A 22,587-nucleotide genomic window follows, 5' to 3' on the forward strand; every position below is an offset into this window, starting at 1 on the left:
AGGGTCAGTTAAGGAGAACGGATTGCGCTCCGGAGTGTTCTCTGAAAATCCGATTATGGAATTACCTCCGCTCGCGCAGAAGAATGTTTACGATAAAAATGATGGGGTCGCAGCATCCGAATTTGTTCCGGGGGAGTGCTACCAGCATTAAATAGCAACAACATATCAAGCCATTTGGTGAAGAATTGGCTTCATGTTTTACTGAAACTTGGGTGATGGAACGAAACATTCCTGATGTGAGTGCCAGAGCATTCGAACATCGCTGGCAATAGGAAAGCTGATAGGCTGGCTTGCCAAGGAGCCGGATCCACAATGGTAGATCCAGAGCCAGCATTCGTCATTGCGCTGTCAAATTTGCTCTGTACAGTGAAATTGCAAGGACCCGCGCAACCAATTGAAAAATTTGCTGCGGGTCCCCTAACTGGACTATAAGTGGTAAATCAATGTACGTTACCCAGGGCTTTATTGGGGATTACGGTGTCGAATATGCAGACCCTCTGAGACCCACACAACCTTTTAACCCTTTCTTCACCCTTACCTCATGCTTTTTACTGTTGGCACGTTGCTAGTCGGAAAAAGAAAGCGATGCCGAGGGTGACATGTTCGATAGTGTAGGGCAGCAGAATCTTGATCTCGCTTCCAAAAGGAAATTTGAGTTCTTCTTTGTGTTGCTGCTGCGCTATAGGCTTATCATCTACACAGCAGCATTGAAACTAAAGGACAGTCTACTGCAACGAAAGTTGGGGCTGTGTGGAAGTGTCGTACTCCAAGATGGGAGACGTATAGCAAAAGAAAAATCTTGAAGCGGGTCAGGAGTAAAACTTTTTATCAACGCGATCACTGCGTTTACGATCCTTTTGTATTTTATGCTTCCACTGAATTTTCAAAATATCGCACATTCTCCAGAAAATATATGGGGACCGTCACAGAACTCTTATCAACCCCCGACTGAGCACTTTCCAAAACTTCCTCGTTCAAAGAATTGCAACTGGTTTCCATGTAATTTTGACAGAATTCGAAGTGAATGCAACGCTCAACGCCTCAAAATTCACTTGCGAACCACGAAACTGGCGCAACTCATTCATCAACACCGAGAGACGTGCATTTTCAATTTTCATCTTTTCCCATGGGCATATGACCGCCGTTACTTCCAACGTGCAGCCGTCGCTCGACGTCACACGCACGTCAACGACATTGCGACACAACGACAGCTGGAAAGCGAGTCTTGGAACGACGATTCGAAAAGAAAACAAAAGGCGCCGAGGCGCTCAGCGCAACGACAGAAATAGCTCGCCGATTGCGGCCGCCCAAAAATAGGCGAACTGAGCGGCCGAGGAGCAACAGGCCGCGACCACTCATCCTCGACGCAGGCTGAGAGCCGAAAATCTCCGGCCGCAAGGCAGCCAGCGGTTTCCAATTGGGCGCCAACAAGAAACTGCTCGACTAACTGTCAAAATTCCAATGGGGCTGCAAGTGTGGAGGCACGCGAAGTGGTCGAGTGGGCCAACGGGAACGTGATGTTTGTTGCAGCGGAATGTCATCGAGCGGGTTGGGCCGGACGACCCTGCCCCGCCAGGACATCAGGGACGGGGAAACTTAGCAAACAAAGCAAAGGTTAATTACTTGATGCAATGCAGTCAGTCCATCGACGTTGGCCGTGTTTATGTCGGCGCCGCTCTCCAGCAGCCGCACGACTTCATCCTTGTCGCCGGCGATGCAGGCCGCTAGGAACACGCATCCCAGCGAGAATTTGATTTTCCGGCCCCGCTCATTTTTCGGTACGGTTGGCTCACGATTCGTGTCAGATTCCTCCCAGCGCCGAAGCTGCTCCGCGCGCTTCATCAGCGCCGAGTTGTTCCGCGTGTCGAAATTCATTTTCGTTCGTCTGTCCTTGTCGCGGGGCTAAAGGATCACAGGAACTCTGACTTTTGTCACTTCACCACACACAAACCGCGCAACAATCCGCAAGGCCCTACGGGGACACAATCGAGTGGGAACACGCACGAAGTCCTGTCGGAATTTTCACATGCGATTCGCAATGATTTTCACTCGTCCCGCTCTCTGCGAATTTTCCGCGGCACAATACTGTCGTGCGGCTTCCGCGCGACTCTTCGCCGGTTCACTGGCTGTCGGGAAAACGAGTTTTCCGCCGATCGAAGGACGCACTCTTTTCGATCCGGAGCAGAGTCACACGTCCGGTCGCCGCCTGGAAAATTTTCACTCCAACTCGTTCACAAGTCGATGTCGGACTCGATCGCGCGATGCAACGGCACCCAGAGCGAGCAAAGTGCACAGACAGAAAGGCAGAGCGAAGCGAGAACTCAGCGCCGTGAAAACTCGCAGTTACACAACATTTTCCCCGGGAAATGGCCTGGCAGGCGGACGGATTTTCACATGCTCCCGTGCTCACTGTGACTGGCAATGCGATGGCGACGACGGCGACGGGCAACTTTTCACTGCACTCACGATTTTCACCGCTCGTTGGCTGCTCACTTTTCCCGATTTTCCTCAGACGACTGCGGCCGCGAACCGCCACATATTTTCCGTTCCTCAAGCGGCGAATGAGACTGGCAGCAGCGTTCACGCGTTCTGCTTTCACGATCGTTGCATGAAGATATTCAGGTTCTGTGCGTTCTCGGCGCTGCAGAGCGCAAGGGTCGTCGTTGTCGCCGGAGTGTTGCGGGGCCCCAACAATTAATTATCGAATGCACTCAGGGCGCTCAGGGGGGAGCCGTGGCTTTCTTCGCCAGCCAGCCTGAAACGAAACGTCTGCCCGAACGAGATTCTACGCGACTTCACAAACGCTCCGGAAGCGAATTTCACGCACGCGATGGAAAAAACACTTCTCACGCAAATTTCCACGACTATTCGACGATATCCACCATCTCAAAATCTCAAAATACTTTTGGACAGGAGAAAAAAAATTGTGGAACCGCTCCTGGGCCTGCGAAACGGGGGGAAGCGGGTTGTGCAGGCTGGCCAACAGCATGTCAATGAAGGAGAAACGTCAAAGCGAGCAATTGGTGATTGGTGAAAACCTACAAGTGGTCGATTTCGACCATTTGGAAGCTAAAATTTTGAAGTCAAATTGGAATAAGGCATTTTCGCCAGAAAATACGCCTCCATGGATGGCTCCGATAACTGAAGCAAAGCTAGAATCCCATTTATAACAAATGCTCCTGAAAACTACTTCCATATCACAATTTCTCAATCTTGACTAGGCACCCGTCTGTAGGTCTGACGGGTTATTTCCCCAAGTGATGCCATAGGTGACAGCCATTTGACAGCTTTCCTAATTTTGTTGGCAAACAAACTAGTTTCGGACAAAACGTTCCTTTGATCGTAAGAGTTGTGACAGATTTTTATTTAAGAATATCAACCTGAAGCTTGAATATTGCATTGAAAGTCAGTAAAAGGTAAATTTACAATTTCTATTGCCTGTAGCCATTTTAAGTCGATCAAAATCAAATTCGTTTGAAAGTTTTGGAGGGAAAATCGGATTTCGAAATTCCAAGTACTGCGAGGTTTCAAAAGAACTCTGTTGGTGTTGGCGGAGTTTTTCAAGCCTTCTTCGTTTCATTTCTAGTATTAATGTTATCTACCGCGTTATTGACCTTTAATAGAGAGCAAGTTGACGTATGGATACGTGCCCACCCCAGCGAGGAGCCTGTTGAATATACTCCACCTCCTGAAGGTGCTACGGGAATTTCATGGCGCTTGGTTGGAGGGTTCCACTTCTTGATGCATATTTTCATTTTCGAACTAATTGCTGTGCTTCACAACCTGGAACCCAGAGCATCCCGACCCCGTTGTGCAAGCCAAGCGTATTAAATTTATTAAGGGGTCAGCCCCACTTGTTGCGCAGAAAATAGGTTATTTTCGCAAACTAGGACAATTTTTCAAACGATAATTATATCGCTTTAAAGTGGGTGCATTCAACTACTTTCAGTGTTTTTTATTGACAAATATTATACAGTTACAAATAACTGTCGGAAAAAAATGTATTGTTTTGCGGTAACCATAATTGTGGCGAACTAGATCATCTGAACCAAAAAATATTTTTTTAAGAGGTGGAAATGCTCAAAAGACTGACCTCAGGGTTCACGATACCTGAGAGTGTGGAGAAGACCCTGCGGTCCTCTCCAGCACTTTGGTTGGCTTCGTTGAGGAAGGGGCTGTTCCTCAGTAGCTTATATCTTTAGGCATCCTTTATGTTAGCAAGTCGTTTGGCTTTACTCCTTTCAGTCGCCTCATTATATCAGCGATATCGGCCGATTTCCGGACTTCGTTATTCTCATGTGATCGTATTCGCTATGTTTAATTGCTTGGTCTTTGGTGACTTCATTAACTAACTGCACTTTCAAATCCCTGCGCAGATCCTCATTACGAATAAACCAGGGAGCGTCTACTATGTTTCTAAGCACTTTATTTTGGAACGTTTGTATGACTTTCAGGTTTGATTCTTTGGCACAGCCTCAGAGCCGTCCATATCGGCCTTAGGGTCTACTTATAAATTAGCACCTTGTTGTCGAAGGTCAGTTGGGAATTCCTCCCCAATAGCCAGTAGATCTGTCTGTGCCTGGCTTTTAGCTCGTCCTTCTTTCTTAACGTATTCCATCTGAGCCTAGCGTCGAGTGTCATATCTAAATATTGGACCCGCCTATGGCATATCTAGTCCGTTTATGATGACTTTAGCTGGATTCTCCTTTTTGTTTTCGAAGTTAGTGTATCTTGATTTGCTTTCCTGTTGTCTGCAGCTGTTTGTAACTTTATTTTTGCTTCTCCCGTAGTTTTACCCGTGGTAAAGATTTCCTGCGGTACACCAGCAGAGTAGGTTCCTTCGTACTTCACTCTGAATAGGCGCTCTGATACATATAATTTTAAGATATTGTAAAATTCTTTTTGGAGGTCCCTACGCAATTCATACAGCAGACTTGATGACACCCCTTATCAAGGTGTGGCATACTGACTTGATGTCGTATCCCAGGCGACTCAGCTGTGAATGAGTACGGTAGTCAAATCAGGATTTCCATTAGTGGATGTAATGCTACCCGCTGCAGTTGTAGCACAACAGCGCCAAAAATCTGATGTCTGATGCGTCGATAGGCGGGGCACACATGAAAGTCCTGGGGGATTTAACGTGAGTACCTGCCGTTTAGACATAATCCCACGGTCCTTTTCGGACACGAATTGATTTTGGGACGACAATCAGAGCCCCGCCATAAATAGCACAGCAGTACTGGTCTATACTGAGTGCAGGCTCAGCATTCATACCAGTAGATGCGAGGCCTATCTAACACCTCCACCGCAACTAAGGGGTACGGCACCCGAGTTGTACAGCGCAACTCCACACTTGAGCTCCGAGGAGCTCTGCCTACGATGTAGGCATAACAACAACCACCATGAAACTCCCACTAGGGGACCAACCGCAAATAACAGGGCTGAGAACACATCCTTCGGAAATTCTCCTGGAGCATATGCTCTCAGAGGGCCATCCCGGTTCCCATGGTACCAGATAACCTCCGGTAAGGCTTCGTGGCAGAGCCACTTCAGATGAGTCCCTTGCAGTCCCTTGGTTTCATCTTTACCTCTACATGTTTGTTGCAAAGAAGCTTCTTGTCTAGAACATTTCCCAGATATTTCACTTCTTCGAAGAATTGAAGAGTCATACTCCCCATATCTGGAAGACAAAGACCATTCACTTTCCTCCTTTTTGTAGATTATACGATTGCGGTTTTATTTGAATTTAGTGAAAGTCCATGCCTGAGCCACCAACTGTCAATCAAATCAACAAAGCGTTCCGAGATCTCCGCCAACAACCAGCACAGGCGTGTCATCCGTAGTGAGTCGATCACGCCACAGAAGTAGCGATAGCACACCTCCTTAAGGGCAGCCTTTCGTCGCTTCCGTTGTTAGGTAGCGATCAACACCCACTTCAGCACACAGCAATTTCTGCGTTAGCATAGCGTAGATACACTTAATTAAAGTTTCATCGACGCCATGCGGCATCACAGAGCTTTTGGAAGAGCGCACAGTCAAACGCCCCTTCAATGTCTACGAACACCCCCATCGTGTGCTGGCCTTTCAGAGTTGCGTCCTTTATCTTTGAAACCAAAAAGTGAAGAGAAAACTCACAGGACTTTCTACGCTACCTTAGCGCCTTCTCGCGAATTTGACGATCCAGACATTTCAACGAAAATGGTGTTAAGCTGATTTGCCTGAAGTTCTTTGGATTTGAATAGTTATCTCTCGCAGGCTTCTGCCAAGAGAAAGCCCAAAGCAAGACATTCACGAAAAATATTTCTTAGAAGTCGCTCTAAGTGCTCTATGCCCTCTTTTAGCACAGCTGGGTAGATGTCATCTACGCCAGGTGCTTTGAAGTGTTCAAATGATTGTATAGCAGCTCTCGTCTTTTCAGTGGTAACAACCGCTCTCGCGTTGTCCCAATTCCCCTTGCAACAGCTTCGTGTTGAAAGGTTTGCAATTCTCTCCGCTAATTCTCTTCCTTCCACTTCTGAGACCTGTTCTTCCGAATGGTGTACTTCCAAGAAAGTCTGTATGGACTCAATTCTGGAGTTCGTGGAAGTACCGTTCGATTTTCTAAAAGAGTCTAACTGGGCCGACTCATTCTTATTAAGGACTCTGCATAGCCTTTTACCGTCCAGTTCCTTACAGTACGCTCTAAAGGAGTCTCGTTTCGAACGTTTTACGAGCCGCTTATATTCACGCTGTGAATTCCGGAAGTTTAACCAGTCCTTTTCCTTACTGCTTCTGTAAGCACGATTTAGAAGTCTGGTTGATTTCCTGAGTCTTTGCAGTTCTCGATTTCACCATGGAACCGTTTTACCACATTGGCCTCGAGAAATATGCCAAGCCTCTTCAAAGCACTCTAAAAGTGTGCCATTCAGAGTTTTCATTGATCTTCCATCGCCAAAGGAGTCCTTAGTTGCCTAGGGAGCGCAACTTTGTTGTCAAGAAGTTCATTGAACTTCATCCAATCCATTTTAATAGGATTCCGTCTTTGTATTACAGGCTGTTCGCCTGAAATAGTCCAAATTCTAAGTAACGGTGATCTGAGAGGGAGACTTCATCTAGCACTCGCCAGTTTCTAATCAACTCTAACAATTGTTAGGTCAATTACTTCACTTCTTCTCCGCCCCATGAATGTATCACAACCTTTTAAAAGTTCAAGGCCACATGATTCTGCATTCACTACCAGATCCCTTAGTTCTTGTGTCGTCGGAGGACACAAAAAATCATAGGGTAAGTAAGCAGAGGCAACTATGGCGTTTCTCCTCTTACCATTAACCTAGTATTGTAAGTTGATCGCAACAAAGTCCTGGCAACAGAATTATCTCAACATGGGCCTCTAACAATTTTGACACCAGAACGCAGGCCCTCGGCCTCGAGGATCCTTCATCGAAGGAGGTCCTAGTCCTCTTTACTGATCTAATACCACAGATTTTGTTATAACGAACCCATTAGTATTTAAGGATAGTCGTGCAATTTAGCCTGGTTTGCCGCCAGTAGATAGGAAGAGACTGGCATGCTGCAGGTTAATTTGACTAACTCTTATGTTTGTAGACATAAGTGCAGTCTAATATGAAAGCCGCCGCTACCTGAAAAGTCTGTTGCGTCTAGTGGGATCTCACCGGGTTTACCAGCCTATCCTCACCTTCGGCAAAAGTTTCGCTTTCTTGTGTCCGATTTCTCTGGACATCACCACACTTGGTGTAGCAACTCCCATGTCCTCATTCCCAAGAAACGTCATCTTCTTTCGTAGTGCTTTTTGTTGTCGCCGGCAGGGAGCCTTTCCAGGTTAACGGTATCCGGGCTGCATGAATCTGTTTCCACATACCAAAAGTAGACCAGTTGCGTCCACATCATCATTCGATTTTCCTGGTAGTAGAGGTGGGGGAGAATGTTCTAACAGCCGAGCCTGTAACCCCTTCTGCTCTGCGGCTGAAGTTTCCTTCTGCAGAACCTCCCTCTTCCGTTTTTTGAAAGAATTGGCAACAGTGTTACCGACAGGCCGGTCATAGTCAGGTTTCCAATTCCTCTCATTGAGGGAATTGCTGTACTATCCTTTCTGGCTGACCGCGCCGTAGACACTCGGTGCAGGTTTTTCACTGAAGTGGAGAGCCTGTCTTCGACAGATTTCTCCGTGGGAGAACATGTATCTGGTGAAACCTCGAAAATCTGTGCCACGGCCTGATTTCTCAAAGTCGCGGGTGGATTCGAAGTCTGTGACTTCTTACTCTTACCAGAGTTACAATCCTTTGTTTCCATCTTCATGTGTTTGGACACCCTTAGTATATTAGTAAACTACCACAGGCTAGCCCACCACGACGAGGTGGTGTCCAAATCAGGGTAATAAACTCGGGCGAGCGCAATTTTGACCACATTGCCTCCTACAAGGTACTGTAATCCTGCAGTGTACCGTTACGGTCTTCAATGAAGTGCTCTAACACACTCAAAGCCCTGATCCAAAATGGATTGTTGCGCCAACGATGTTATTATTATCTTAAGGAGAAGATTGGCTGTAGTAGGGAGTAGTGATATTGGTCGATACGACTCGATTCTACTTGGTTCCTTCCCTGGTTTGAAAACCGTTATAACTTCGACCAGTTTCCATTGTCGAAGGACGTATTTTAATCTAAAAACTGCATTAATTATTTGTAGTAATTTGATTAGGCCCCTTTCTGGCAATTCTTTTGGTATTCTGCCTGTAATAAGTCCATAGCTAGGAACTTCGTTAGGAGGCACATTTGTTTTAATTTCAGCCCATTTCGTTTTACACGGCGTATTAGGTAATGGTCCACTTTTCTGACTGGCGTTAAGCATGTAGACAATCCAGAAGCTGAAAATACTTTCTAGATGTTTTGCGAAAAGATCTGCCTTATCATGTGCAGAACAAACCTATTGTCCGCTTTCCTTTTTAATAAGTGGAATTTGTTGTCTGGGACATTTTTCGCGGCCTTCCATAGAGAGTAATCTGTGTCTTTTTGTACTGTAATATTTACGACATATCTACTGAAGGGCTCCTTTCTATATTTGATAATTAAAGCCTTTAGCTTGTTCGTCCTTTTCCTTTCCTTTCTATTGTGCGGTTTCTTTGCTATAGTTTGCGAGCTCTACGTTTCTCTACAATTAGTTCGCTAACCTTTGCGCGAAGATTGTAGTTCCCTCTCTGGCTTGCATGATGTCAGCAAACGACACGGATTTTAGCGTTCGTAGGTCACGTGAGGCGGCTTCCTAAGATAAGGCATACTCGTATATCAATCTTTCCACTATTGAGGAACACTTCTAATTCTTGTAGGTGCTGTTGAAATCTATTTGCATTCCACGTTGTTTTTCAGGACATTTGTCAATTATGTTTTGTCTCCTTAGGTTAGTTAAGTTTGTCAAAAATTTGTTTGTTTACTGTTTATTGTTCGCCAAGTCTTCTATTTAAAATGTCAAGTCTATCCTAAAATAGTTTTCGATATTTGATTACCATCGTCGTCGTAATTTTTTTGATTAGTACACCTGGCCTTACCACCTGCGAGTATTCTATTTTCTTGGATCTAACAACATGCATTGGGTTGGTTTCACATGGCTCAATTTTTCTTTTTTTCGAGAGCAGCCAACTTTGACGGCAGCGGTCCTTTATGTCTTAGCTTCTGTAATTCCTTCGCTAATTCTCAGCCTCCGGTGTTGGCTCTTACAGTTTACACATTTTGCCGGGGAAGCTCTGTTGTTTGGGCATTTTGAAGATTCATGATCACGAGTACATTTCACACAACTTGGATTTCGATTACAATACCTTCGTGTGTTATTGGAACCTTGGCTGCTGACTTTTCTCAGTGCTTCTATTTTGACCTACATATTGAGGATAGCTCCTCCCTAACGGGAGGGGACAGGAGGAAGGGAAATGTCAGTTCAAGAGTCGAGCTCTATCTTCTGCTGCTGACGAACTGGGCGTTGTCCACAACTCCATTGCGAAACACACAATCCGGAGATCGCGCCTTTCCAATCTTGTGCAGATAAGACTGAAAACCTCCATGGCCACTTAAAATAAAAATTGGGTAAGGAAATAATCAGTCTCACCATGCTTCCTATTCAGCCACGCACCTAAGTTGCCGATGAGCCGCGCAGTCCATCTGCCTCTAGTTTCATTTTGCCAAGAGAGCTGACACTCGTCTAAAGTGCGTTGCCGTTCTGCACGAGCAACAATCTCCCTTGGCTCATCTCCTTGCACTTAGCAAGAAGGGCAACGGGAATCACTCCCGATATCACGGCCGGTTGAGAGGCAGTGTGGTAGGCAGACGCCACCCGCAAAGCTCCCCGTCTCTACTTGCGTGAGACGTTTACGATATACCTCCTTATCAAGAGCGTCAGCCCATACTTCTGCGCCGTAGAACAGGACAGACTGCGTTGGACTGATCAGGAGACGTCGCCTGCTAGACGTAGAGCTCGCAATGTTTGCCATCAGCCTACTTAACGCCGAAACTCCAACCGCAGCCTTGTTAGCTGCTGCTGCGATCTGCTCAAAAAAGCTCATCTTTGAGTCAAGAATTAGCCCGAGGTACTTTACTGCTAGTTTTGACTCGATTTTCGACTCGCCGAACAATATGGGACACTGGGTCGGAATTCTCTTTCTGGTCAGGATGACTACTTCGGTTTTTTCCAGTGCAAGGTTGACACCGTGATTAGTCATCCATCCGCATACCCGTCGCATCAATATGCCGAGTCTGCTTTGCGCCTGTTCGACAGTGTGTCCAGTAACAAGCGCCGCGACATCATCTGCATAGCCGACGAGACCCAACTCTTCTGGCATGTGTTTTAAGTAGACTATCATAGGTAGTATTCCAGAGGTCCGGCCTTAGGATGGATCCCTGTGCTACCCCCGACGTGACCTCCATCCCCCTCTGATCCTCTAGCTTTTCATAGAGCAGGAAGCGGTTCCGCAGATAATCCCCAATATCCCTAGGAGATAATTCGGCACGTGGAAAATATTGTCTAGTGGGCCTAAAATGTCTTTCCATCTTAGGGAATTAAAGGCATTTCTGACGTCAAACGTTACGAGAACCACCACCTGTCGAATTCGGCGGGTATGTGCCTCCGCTTGTCGAACGGCATCCACGACTTGCTTGACATCCACATCAACTGTGGATCTCCCTGCTCTAAAACCAAACTTCCGGGGAGATAAATCTCCGGTAGCACGTATCGCTTCAGCGAGTCTACTTATGATGAGCTTTTCGAGTACTATTCCAGTAGTGTCAAGCATACATAGTGGACAGTGTGAAGACGACAACTCGGGGTCGCCTTTCCCTTTGTGGATCGGCGCAAGCTTTGCCACCTTCCAACGAGCAATAGGTCTGGCCGGTGTTGAAATACGAGTTTGTATACCTCTGCTGGAACACCATCGGGTCCTGGTGCCTTCTTGCTTTTCATAGAGTGGACCGCCTGTTCCAATTCTTTTTTAGAGAAAAGTGATCTCACTATTGCAGACAAATACTCTGTAATATAAAGACGGAATTCTAGGAAAATGCACAAAGCATTGGAAAAGTTATTGAGAGAATTGAATCCAGTTTTCGCAATACCTTCTGATTCTCGGATGTTTGGTAGAAGATATGGAGTTATCTTTAAACGAAAAGAAAACTGGGACGAACCAGAAGAATGCTTGTCAGGATATAATGACGTCTTCTATACCGATGACTGAAAAATAGAATAAGTTTCTGAAGCAGAAACCTCGAATATAAACGAGAAGTAGGCTTTCCCTTTGGAACAATATGCAACGACCTATTAGGCTGAAATATATGCAATCCTAAGGGCAGCAATCTGGATGATTAATACGCGATTGAAGGACAGACGCATCGCAATCTGTAGCGATAGCCAAGCTGCAATGAAGGCGTTTAGCAGTTTTTTGATTACTTCAAAAATCGTTCATGAATAGGGTGTGGTAGAGGGAAATTAAATCTCGGATGCTTTAGCAAAAGAGGGTTCAATTTCCTCCATGCCCGGACTGGAACCAGCAATTGGGGTGTCAGTAGCATTCGCTAATGCTGTTACCAAAAACTGGGAACAAGCTTCCAATATTTATGATGTAATGTAATGAGGAGCCGGAATCCGCAGAACATCAGCCTAACGGAAACCCTGCGATACATAGACGAACCTGGGATATTCCGTTAGATGAGGGAATCTAGTACAATGGACTACTAGAGTCTGGGTGCTCAGAGGTTTTGCCTCTTCTCCACCTCGTACACACTAACACACACTCCGTTATGCCATAGTCCTCAGCAGCCCGGCAAAGCCAGGATTACTCACTGAGGTGACCAGTTATTAGTGCGACCACGTTCGATGACAGTCACCCCCGACTGCCAACTATCGAATGGATACAATTCCCATAACACTCTGAATTGGAGGAGGTTCTCATAAAGCTACAAATCGAGACTGAGGAGTCGAAACCCGTTTTGTTACGATTTTGTGTGAAACAAAACCTTATTAGAGTCGATTCAATGTCTGTTTGTCTGTCACACCCGGTTTATTCGAAAACGGCTGACGCTATTGTCACAAAATTTGGTAAGAACGTGTGTTCTGTGAATGCTTTTACATATATCAAGTGGCGCCATCTTGTGTTGAATTTAAGGAGGCACCACCCACAAGCAGTTCAACATTTTTTCACAGATTATGGCCATGTGGGATATCAAATGAAAGAGTAATTTAGCTCTTTTCGGACTGTCCTATTTTTGAAATTGGCTGAAACATTGGGGAGGCCGATAACAGCTACCACGATAAATAGAATATTTCAGCTTACAAAAACTGTTCCGCTTGAAACGTCTCACCATAAGGTCAAAGCTTTTACTGTACAATACAGTGATCTTACCAGTCCTCTATCTATGGTAGAAAATACCGAGGCAGACCCCGCCTGTGATGGAGCGATGGCGTAGGTCAGGACGCCAGACAGCTTTTAGGGATATTGGTGGACCTCGGCGCAAAACCGAGAAGTCTGGAGTTCCTTATCAAGGCAGACCTAGACCGGGTACCGGTTGTTGCGCCATTCATGATGATGATAATATCTGTGTCTGTAATATGTACGTATCTTCTAATTTTAAAAAAAAAATATGAAGGAATATTTTGGGTTTTTGGCTATATACGAATGGAAAAACGTGCGTAGAAAGTTTTGCATATAAGGAAAACAAGACCTTTATACCCAAAGCGCCAGCTTCCGGTATTCCGGTGAGTCACATATCAGCACCTCGGAAAGCAGTCCACTGTTTAACACCATGTAGCTAAATGAATTGATAGCATTTTTTGCCCGATGCTGTAGCTGTTGGCTTGTTTTATGTTCTATCATAGTTTGTTCCACTGGGCATTACTAATCGAGCCATTTTTAGGGCCTACTACTCCTCAGAAGGTATTTTTCCAGGACAGTTTAAAATGATGTGGGTGTCGGTCTAGATTCCTTCCCTGCACGTTGTGACTTTAGCATGGATCTCCATAGGGGATAACTAGTTATTAGACTCCCATCGATGGAATAGTTGCTTGAGCTCACAGTTTCGTTTGATTTTCACAGCAGTACAGGCTCTGATTTCACAATTGGTGTTTGGTTTAACTTTAACCAGAACTAGTATTTTTAGAATATTAAAAACTGATATTTACTTTATGCAACCAACTTTCATTTCGATTACATTTACAAGGACTTTATATATAAGAGCGTATATATTCACAAGCAACAAAAAAATACAACACTTTGCATTGCTAAACCAAATAATTATTTTCGGTGAAAATACTGGAATTTACTTTGATATACAAATGTAAGCTTATAAGTATGAACATGTTGTCCGTTTTGAATTTAAGAAATTAAACTTCTTACAATCTGGTTATTTTTAACAAAACAAAAGCGAAGAGGAAGTAAAATTTAATTAATATGCCGTATCCAGTCTAGTAAAATGTTGGCGTGATGCCGGAATGGGTGAATGATGCTTGCTTCCTTCTTTCGGAGTTGTCCCATTTCATGATTCTTGAATCCTAATTCGTATCAGTGGAATGCTAACCAGCAATGATGTTTAGTTGTAGGAGTATTGCTGTGCCTGCGTGGTCTCATCGCGGTATTCTTGCCTAAGACAATAATTAATGAAGAACTTGATCGGCGTACGGGGCAGATACACGTAGACGTGTTGATCAGAAAATGGAAGGAAGTGGTAGTGGATAAATCGCACATTAAGGAAGTGCGTGCATCTCCCGGGTTATGCCATGCAATACAATCCACTATCCCAGGACTACCGACGAGTGAGTCTCCGCGTTGCAACGACGGATGCACGGAAACCATATTATAAATGAATTCACTGTCCATTTCGACTTAATCTTCTCCTAGTAAGTATTACATAAAATTTGTATAAGTTATCAAGTGAACAGAATAAAAATGTATTCATGGTTTTGTTCTAGGTACAAAACGATAAGAACTTGAATTTTGTTTTACTAGATTTATGGAAAATTCAGTAGAAAACAAAATGCAGTAACTGCTCTAGTGGTGATATTCATTTTTAAACACCGACAAACTATTATTAAGAATCACAAGTTCATAGATCCTGTTCAAAAGCTGGCGACTCGTGCACCACGAAAATTGAGTTATCTTCCGCACGGCAATGTACATCATTATAGAAAGGAGTAATCTCCAGAATTTACTTTCGCCAAGGAATGATCATTTTTTCCACTAGATGTCCAGTCATATGAAGAGAATTATCTTCCACAAAAATCTGGACCTTAAAAACTGGCTCATCAACGTCTTCGACACATTACTAGGCAATTTTTGGAGAAAAGATATTGATAGACTGGAAGCATGATTCTCCTTTTAAGTTAGTTACTTCGTTCCAATTATTTTAAGTTAAAAAGGATGTCATGTCATTTTGAATTTGTTTAGACAAAACAGCTATTCCACAAATTCGATTAAAAACTTTCGAAAGAAACAAAATTGAAAACTAGTCAGGATAACAAGTGATGATATTGCATGCGTATTTCTAAGTCTGAGAAATGGTTTTGTGAAAAGAAAACAGAAAAAGTGTAGACACTCCTATAATAAAAAGAGTTCAATTCCTGTTCAGTACCTATACATTACCAAAAACCTAACTGTAAATAAAAGATAATTAGTGCGGGGGTCGGGCATTTTGAAGGATCATCAAAGGATTGTTAATTGGCTCGCTGTCCATATCGAGCATGCTTAGCTTCTATTATATCCGTATTTATATGTATTTTTCCATTTTCTGATTTATTTCAATTTTCAATTCGTGTTCGTTTGTTGATGACCGATTTCCCTTTCCATGCTTATGATTGTCATAAACGTCTCTTCCTTGCTATAAATCACAATTTTGAATAATTCCAACACCCGCGGTTCAGGGAGCCTCAGCTACCTTGGTAGCTTTCCTCTTTTTAAGGTTTTGTTTGTAAAACAAAACCTTATTAAAATCGGTTTACTGTCTGTCTGTCTGTCCGTCTGTCTGTCTGTCCATCACACGCATTTTTCTCGGAGACGAATATACCGATTGACACCAAATTTGGTAGAAAGGTGGGAACTGTGAACGCTCACGCATATAATGAGTTACATCCTCTTACGACGAATTTAAGGGGGGGTCCCCATAGATGCAAAAGGAGGGTGTAAATTTTCTTTTCATCAAATATAGTCATGTGGGGTATCAAATTAAAGGTCTCGGTTAGTACTTCGAAGCCTTTATTAGTTTTGACTTTTGCTGAAAAGGTGGGGAGTGTGGGGGATTGAAAGTGGTCATTTTTTTAACGAACCCATTCTCAGGAACTACCCAACCGAAAATTCTGAAAAAAATCAGGGGGCTGCCACTATATGGTGCCTAGGCTCCGAAATACCCTTCATATCGATACCTCTTCAAATAAAGTTAATAATAGTATATTACTATAATTTTTAGTAATTGACAGGAAAACCCCCTTAAGTTCACCCTAGAATCACAAAATTTTGCAGCAATGTAGGCTACAGTATAGATCATGATCCTGCCAAATTTGGTGAAAATCGCACTATTACTAACAAAGTTATACTAGGTCAAATCTGCGCCTCTCTGCAAATTCAAGACTATGAATGTCAATATCACTTGAAAGTGGCTATTTTCACATAATATATGCATATTTTACGTGCTACATGCAAATAAGACAAATGCACACCCAAATCTCTTTATAAAAGAAATACACAAAACCTTTCATACCTGAAGCGTCTAGCTTCCGGTTTCCCGACTTGTTTACCTTAAGAATGCTTTGATTGTAACGTGCACCTCTGTTCCACGTGTTCTCGCTCTACAGCTTAGCCGCAATCATGGCGTCCTGAGAGAAAGGTGGTGGCGATAAGGCTCCTAGTTTCTGCAGACGGAAAAGGTGTAGCAGGCACCATCTAGCGCAAGGCGTGCGGACTCTCTTCACAAGCGAATATTTCCTTACTTCGTTCGCCTCGCACTCATCAGTAACTGAATGAGGAACATTCGACATTAACCACCAGCAGCGCAGCCTTGTCTATGGTGTTGCAAATCTACTGGAAGGAGGTCGTTTTCATGTCAATAATGATGCCGAGACTATTCTTTTACCAACCTGAATAGGAAGTTCTCTCCTTGGTCAGGATAAAGTATTCCGTTTTTCCCAGAGCTAGGGAGAACCCATGATCAGTCATCCATTTGTTTACTCGGCGCATCACCATTCCCAGTGCGCGCTAAGCCTGTTGGCAACCCATGCCGCAACATTAACCACAGATCCGACCAAATGCCATTCAACAGGTACTTCGAATCAAATAAGCCATTGTAAAGGACCGGACCAAAGATGCATCCCTGAGTCGCCCCGATGTGACCTTCATTTGGCGGCGACCGACTAGGCGGCGTCCTTCAAGCGGATAACATTCAAGGGCTGGGTTAAAAAGCATGGAGGCGAGTCCATCTCCTTGCTTTAATCCACAATTGGTTTCGAAGCATTGCCACACACCTTTACATGGGATTCAGTCTTAACCATCGTCAGTTCGGTCATTCGTACTAGTTTTTCTGGTAAGCAGAACTCGCGCATGTTGCGATATAGTGCTTCGGAGAAGAGCTGATGCACATCAATACTGAACTCAAAGACCTTTTCCAGTAATTGCCCCGCGGAAGCACCATAAGGTATTACATCACGGGGCGAAGTCAGCTCACTCTAGCTTAGTCACCTTTCTTCTGTACGCGACGCACGTGACCGCGTTTTTCTCATCTCCTCTGCTTTATTTTGGATAGATGCGATCATGGAGCTGACCGCATCCCAATTCTCTTGATGTGCTAAAGGTGAAACTTTGACACTTTATGTGAATTTCGTGTATTCTAAAACGTGTATGTGATTATCTAGGCAATTTCCTCCCCGCTGTAATAGTTCAACTGGAATACCATTGGAACCCGGGGTCTTGTTCAGTTTTTGGTCTCGCAAGGCTGCTTTCACCTCTTCAATAGAAGGAGGTTTGACTGGTGTATTGTTTATAACTTCCGAATTTATCAAAGAGCCCCCACCAGGTTCAGCAACTCTTAAAGTATTCCATCTATCTTTTCTTGATATCATCGGGGTTAGCTAGGATGGTAATCCTTAGACTTTTCTGCGGCCTATAGCCTCGTGCGAAATCCTTCACCGCGCCGTATGCGACTGGTACATTTTTATTTTTCCAGTCATTGTCAAGTTTTAATATTCTGTTATTGTTGTATTTTCCTGCACGTCTGCTATTTGCCTAAGCTAGTCATAAATTTCTTGTTTTCCCCTTGTGGGTCATTCTATGTATTTACGGTAAGCTTCGTTCTTTTTGTTGATTGCTTCATGTTTGGAAGGCGGCAACGTAGTTACCTTACATCCGTATTACTGGTCATGTTTTTACTGGTAGCGCTGCTCGATGTCATTCGTATCTTTATGGAGGCTGTGCCTTCCAGTTGTTCCTCATTGAGAATCTCCTCGTCCATCCTCGTTGGAATCGCCTAAGACTATTTTTTCGTTAGAAGGCAGTGCGTCATAAACTCGTTTCAGGGTGTTGTAGAACTCATTCTTGACAGCGTCAACGTATGTCGTCAAGCTGGCATTCAAGCCATTTCGTTTCTTAGATTGCCAGGATGTTGATGTTGTATCCTAAAACTTCTTTGAGAAGTTCTCGCAGAGCTCCGATCCTATTTAGAGTGCGAATGTTCCAAGTTTCCGTTGCTGAAGTCGTAACTGTTGAATCTGTCCAATCAGAGGCTGTTGTCTGGGTTGCGGGGCAAAAGAGTATTGCCAGGAGGGGTTGCCGGCCCCTCTATGGTAGGTGAGAATATAAAGTCTTACACTCGCTACAATTGTCTATGACGTTATACAGCTCGTATCGCGAAGAGGTGACGGTTCGTTTTTGCCTGCCTAAATAGTTCCTCAGTATCCGCAAAAGGTAGTTTGGAATATGGGAACGATTTTCCAGTGGTGACTATGGCCTCAGCCAGTTTTACGTCAGTCAGTGTTGCTTTGATGAGCTTCTCAAACAGTGTCCCCGCTGTGTCCAACATACTGTATGCTGGCGACATCTCGGGATTGCATTTACCCTTGCTTATCAGGATAAACCTCACACCCTTCCGGCGAAAGAAGGTTGTCAAATATGCATTAAATAGGCTGAGTATCAAATCTGGCTGATGGCGCATTCCTTTTTCGCCCTCTTATATTCTGCAGATCTCAGGGCTAGCTCATCTTAGCCTCTTGCGCACTGAGCGATTCGCTGAAATTTGAAGCAGTTCTCTCGTAGACTTACAATGTCAGCCATCCCCCAGTACTCAGGCAACTTCCCGTGGACGAGTTTTATCACGTTCATTCTTTAATGCACTACCGATTCAGTCGCAATTCTTCTATCCGCGTTCGGGTCTTATCACACATTTACCTATTTATCTCTCCTTGTCCTTCGCCTTATCCTGCAAATGATCCACCTGATCTTTATCTTCCCGAAATTAAGAAGTTGGTTCACTGTCTTCTCAGGGGCAATGACAATGGCAAATTTTTATCGTCTAGAGTTGACAGATGTAACTCCCACCTTCAGGGTGCTCACATCCCCACTTTATCACCAGAGTACCGCCAGTTCGAGTCCACTAGATAAATTTAACGTCTATCCCGTCGTCTTCTGATTTAGTGTTGCTGGAGATTTTTCAAAGAACTTCAGCCAAAGATCATCCTTCGTTCATCTTGATGAGAATGGCCTCTGACTGTAGTTTGCCACCTCTCTTCTCGACTTGCTACAGTGGAGTCACTGGCGTCGTTATTCGACTTACATTGTTGTTGTTGAATTTTCGCCTGTTTTCAACGCTGCTTGTTTGTTTGGTAAGCATCTCGCGGATTTCTTCTTGCCGCGTCCTTGGCAGCATATCCAGTGTGAAACAAAATTTTATCAAAATCGATTCAATATCTGTCTGCCACACCCGATTTACTCGGAAACGGCTAAACCAATTGTCACGAAATTTGGTGAGAAGATGTGGATCCCTTTACATATAGCAATTGGCGCCATTTTGCGTTGAGTTTGAGGAGGGGCTTCCCATACGTGCAGAAGGGGGTGTAAAATTCTTTTTCACAGAATATAGTCATGTGGGTTATCAAATGAAAGGGTTCAATTAGTACTTTTCGAAACTGATATTTATTTCTGATATTAAGTGAAACATAGGGGAGTGAAGGCTCAAAATGTGTGCTCGAAAACGTGAATTCGGTTTCGTTCTCAGAACCTATCCAACCAAAAAAAACCTGGAAAAATTTACAATGATGCATCTATACCAAATCTAGCCCTCAAAATACATCCCATTCCGACATCTGCTCGAATAAAATTAATAATAGCATATTGCTATATTTTAGAAATTTACCCGAAAATCCCCCTTAGGTTCATCCTACAAATACAAAATTCGTATAAAGGATAATATAAGGCATAACCCTGCGAAGTTTGAATGAAATCCACTTACTATTAGAAAGTCCTTCCATGGTCAAAGTCTCGCATTTCACACATTTCGTGACGTTTGTTTATTTACGAACAGCACAACAATGACATCTTTGATATGAATGTAAATGTAAAGGAATATTTTGCATTTTTTACTATATACGAATGGAAAACCGTGCATAGGGAGTTCCTAACGTAAGATGAACACAAAATCTTTTCCAGAAGCGATCAGCTTCCAGTATCCCGACTTGTTACATCTGTTCAAGAGATTCAGCTATATGACCCTCTTATAAACCAGTACCAGTCCAAATTCACAGCAATTGTTTTCAGAAAAATTCATCAGCGGTTCCAGGAGTGAAGACAAGCGACTGTAACCATAGAGCACCGCAACTATCTAGAAATCAAGAAATAAGACGCCAGCCTGGAGATTAACCTGGTAGACTATCCCCGAATTGGCAGGTGTTGATATGCTTCCCTCAAACAGCATTTATAAAAATGTTTGGCTAAATGATGGTACGATTTGAATTGCTCAAGTGGATAGATGTCGTAGCAGAAGTTCGCGATTCAGCTCTCACTGGTAGCAGAGAGATCAGTTATCGTGACTAGATGTCGGTTACCAGTCTCTAGTGAAATGACTTGCGTTTCCGTCTGGTTGGGGAATTCATTTCTTTTCTTTTTTCTCAACAAAGGAGGTCGGAGCTTGCCATCTTTTCTCGTGGTCCTTCTTCGGACCTCAAGCACGATGGCGTCTCTTTTTTGGTCACCAGAACTTATACCCTCCACGGTGTCATTCATTTTTTCACCACTATTCGTCTTCTTCATTGAGACAATGGCTCTTTCTACTTTTTCAATACGTGACCGTCGTAACTTCACGCTTCTTGTAAAGGGATTTACAATAGAATCTCCTATTTTAGCTATCAAGAGCGTTTCAGCTATTGCCGGTTGTTTCATCGTAATTGTTGTTGCTTTTTTTGGTGTTGATATTATCATTGCATTTTGGGTCTCAACTGTAAGCCGCTTTCTCCACTAGAAAGTCCAGCCGGCTTAAACAACCTCAGTGATTATCTAACCAGTATTTCGCCATGTTAATCATTGTTACATATCAGAAAAGCTTCTCCACTTGAGTACTCGATAGTCATCGCATGTTGAACCACGATGGTTTCAGCTTGGATTTTGAGCGCGTTTTATGCAAAATAGCCTGAGCTCAAAAGGCTTGCAGGGTCTTCTGCAAAGTCAAGTGCGATCTTCACTGCCATGGTCTACGGTGATGTTCTCGAGATTTTCATAAAGTGGCTGTTTAAAGTAAAGGATTGGCTCTTCTTGCCCGCAATTTGTAATACACCACCACCAGTTTAAGGCTTTTTAAGATTTTGTTCAAAACAATATCTCATTAAAATCGGTTCAGAATCTGCCTACTATTCTGTCCGTTGGTCACAACCAATTTACTCGAAAACGGCAAAACCTATTGTAAAGTCGTCCCTTCACATGAATTGAGTGGCATGAAAAGGGGGTGTACATTTTTTTTCACAGAAATGGTCATATCGCTTATCAAATGAAAGGACTCAATTAGTATCAAGCCGGACTTCTTTCCAAAGAAAACGACGATGCATTAGGTAGGACTGGAATGGTATAGCGTATTGGGAGATGCTCGAAAGAAGTATAGTTCTACAAGGAACTCTAGGTTATCCAGTTGTATCTCATAAATGACGCAATTCAACTGAAGAGACTTGACCGGCCGGGTCAAACCATATGACTTTACGCCCTGTAATGCACATGTCGAATGGGAAGTTCTTCAGCATTGCCCATGCTGCGCCAACGGATTTCCGTCTTTTCCATTCCCTGTCGAACTAAATGAGGGGTGTTAGTTTTGAAGAAAAGGAGACCTCAACAGGAGGCTCAACAACTTTTTTACACCAACAGCAAGCATAAAACCTGGGAAATGCCTGCTGAACCAACACCTCGACGTGGTGACCGCTGGGAGCTCTTTCTTAACGAAAAGCTGCAGACGGAGAAGGATGAAGGCGAGTCTCCCACACCTAAAAACGGGACAAATTGTACCAACTGGTCCTCCAGGTTGGGGGTTGGGTAGGGCTGACAACCCTACACGGAAAACAACTTGTTACGAAGCCACAACAGAAGCCTCGGACTGGACGGATTTTACAACGACGAACCCGGCAACGACAACGGAATAACAATTTGCGCATTTTCTCATGGAACGTGCGCTCCCTGTACAGAGATGAAGCTGATAAGCAGCTAGTCGATACCCTGTCCTAATATAGGGCTGATGTAACAGCGTTACAGGAGATGCATTGGACAGGGACCGGTTTCCTGGAGAAGAGCAGCGACACCATATATTATAGTAGCCATCCAGTAAACCATGTGCTCGGAGTAGGTTTCTTAGTCAGCTAAAAAATGAAACCTGCTGTTATCGGCTTTGAAAACATAAGTGAACGGCTATGCACTCTGCGCTTGCGAGGCAAGTTTAGAATTATGAGCCTCATTAACATTCACGCCCCTACAGAGCAGACTGCAGAGTCGAAGAAGGATACCTTCTACGAGGCAGTCGAACGAACCCTCGAAGCCTGTCCCAGATATTATATCAAAATCATACTTGGGGATTTTAACAGCCAAGTAGGGAAGGAGCCCGTATTCAGGCGATACGTTGG

General features: G+C 44.0%; 1 protein-coding gene and 1 long non-coding RNA gene across 11 annotated transcripts in view; one reads left to right on the forward strand and one right to left on the reverse strand.

The window, feature by feature from the left end:
- LOC119650268 (protein phosphatase 1 regulatory subunit 12B) overlaps window positions 1–2,979 on the reverse strand; it is a 218,992-nt gene extending 216,013 nt beyond the window's left edge. For 4 of the 10 annotated variants that reach the window (XM_038052883.1, XM_038052885.1, XM_038052889.1 and 1 more), the window contains exon 1: window positions 1,624–2,977. In XM_038052883.1, coding sequence (XP_037908811.1) covers window positions 1,624–1,875 — 252 coding nt within the window. In that variant the 5' untranslated portion in view covers window positions 1,876–2,977. Of the gene's footprint in view, window positions 1–1,623 lie in introns of all 10 variants that reach the window. The other 6 variants (XR_005249251.1, XM_038052884.1, XM_038052882.1 and 3 more) reach the window with 4 other exon arrangements.
- A 280-nt stretch (window positions 2,980–3,259) lies between these two features.
- LOC119650271 lies at window positions 3,260–15,138 on the forward strand. The gene is made up of 3 exons (XR_005249252.1): window positions 3,260–3,416; window positions 14,056–14,358; window positions 14,431–15,138. It is a non-coding gene; the product is annotated as an uncharacterized LOC119650271 (long non-coding RNA).
- The last annotated feature ends 7,449 nt before the right edge of the window (window positions 15,139–22,587 follow it).

This window comes from Hermetia illucens, chromosome 2, assembly GCF_905115235.1.
Source record: "Hermetia illucens chromosome 2, iHerIll2.2.curated.20191125, whole genome shotgun sequence".
Classification (NCBI taxonomy): domain Eukaryota; kingdom Metazoa; phylum Arthropoda; class Insecta; order Diptera; family Stratiomyidae; genus Hermetia; species Hermetia illucens.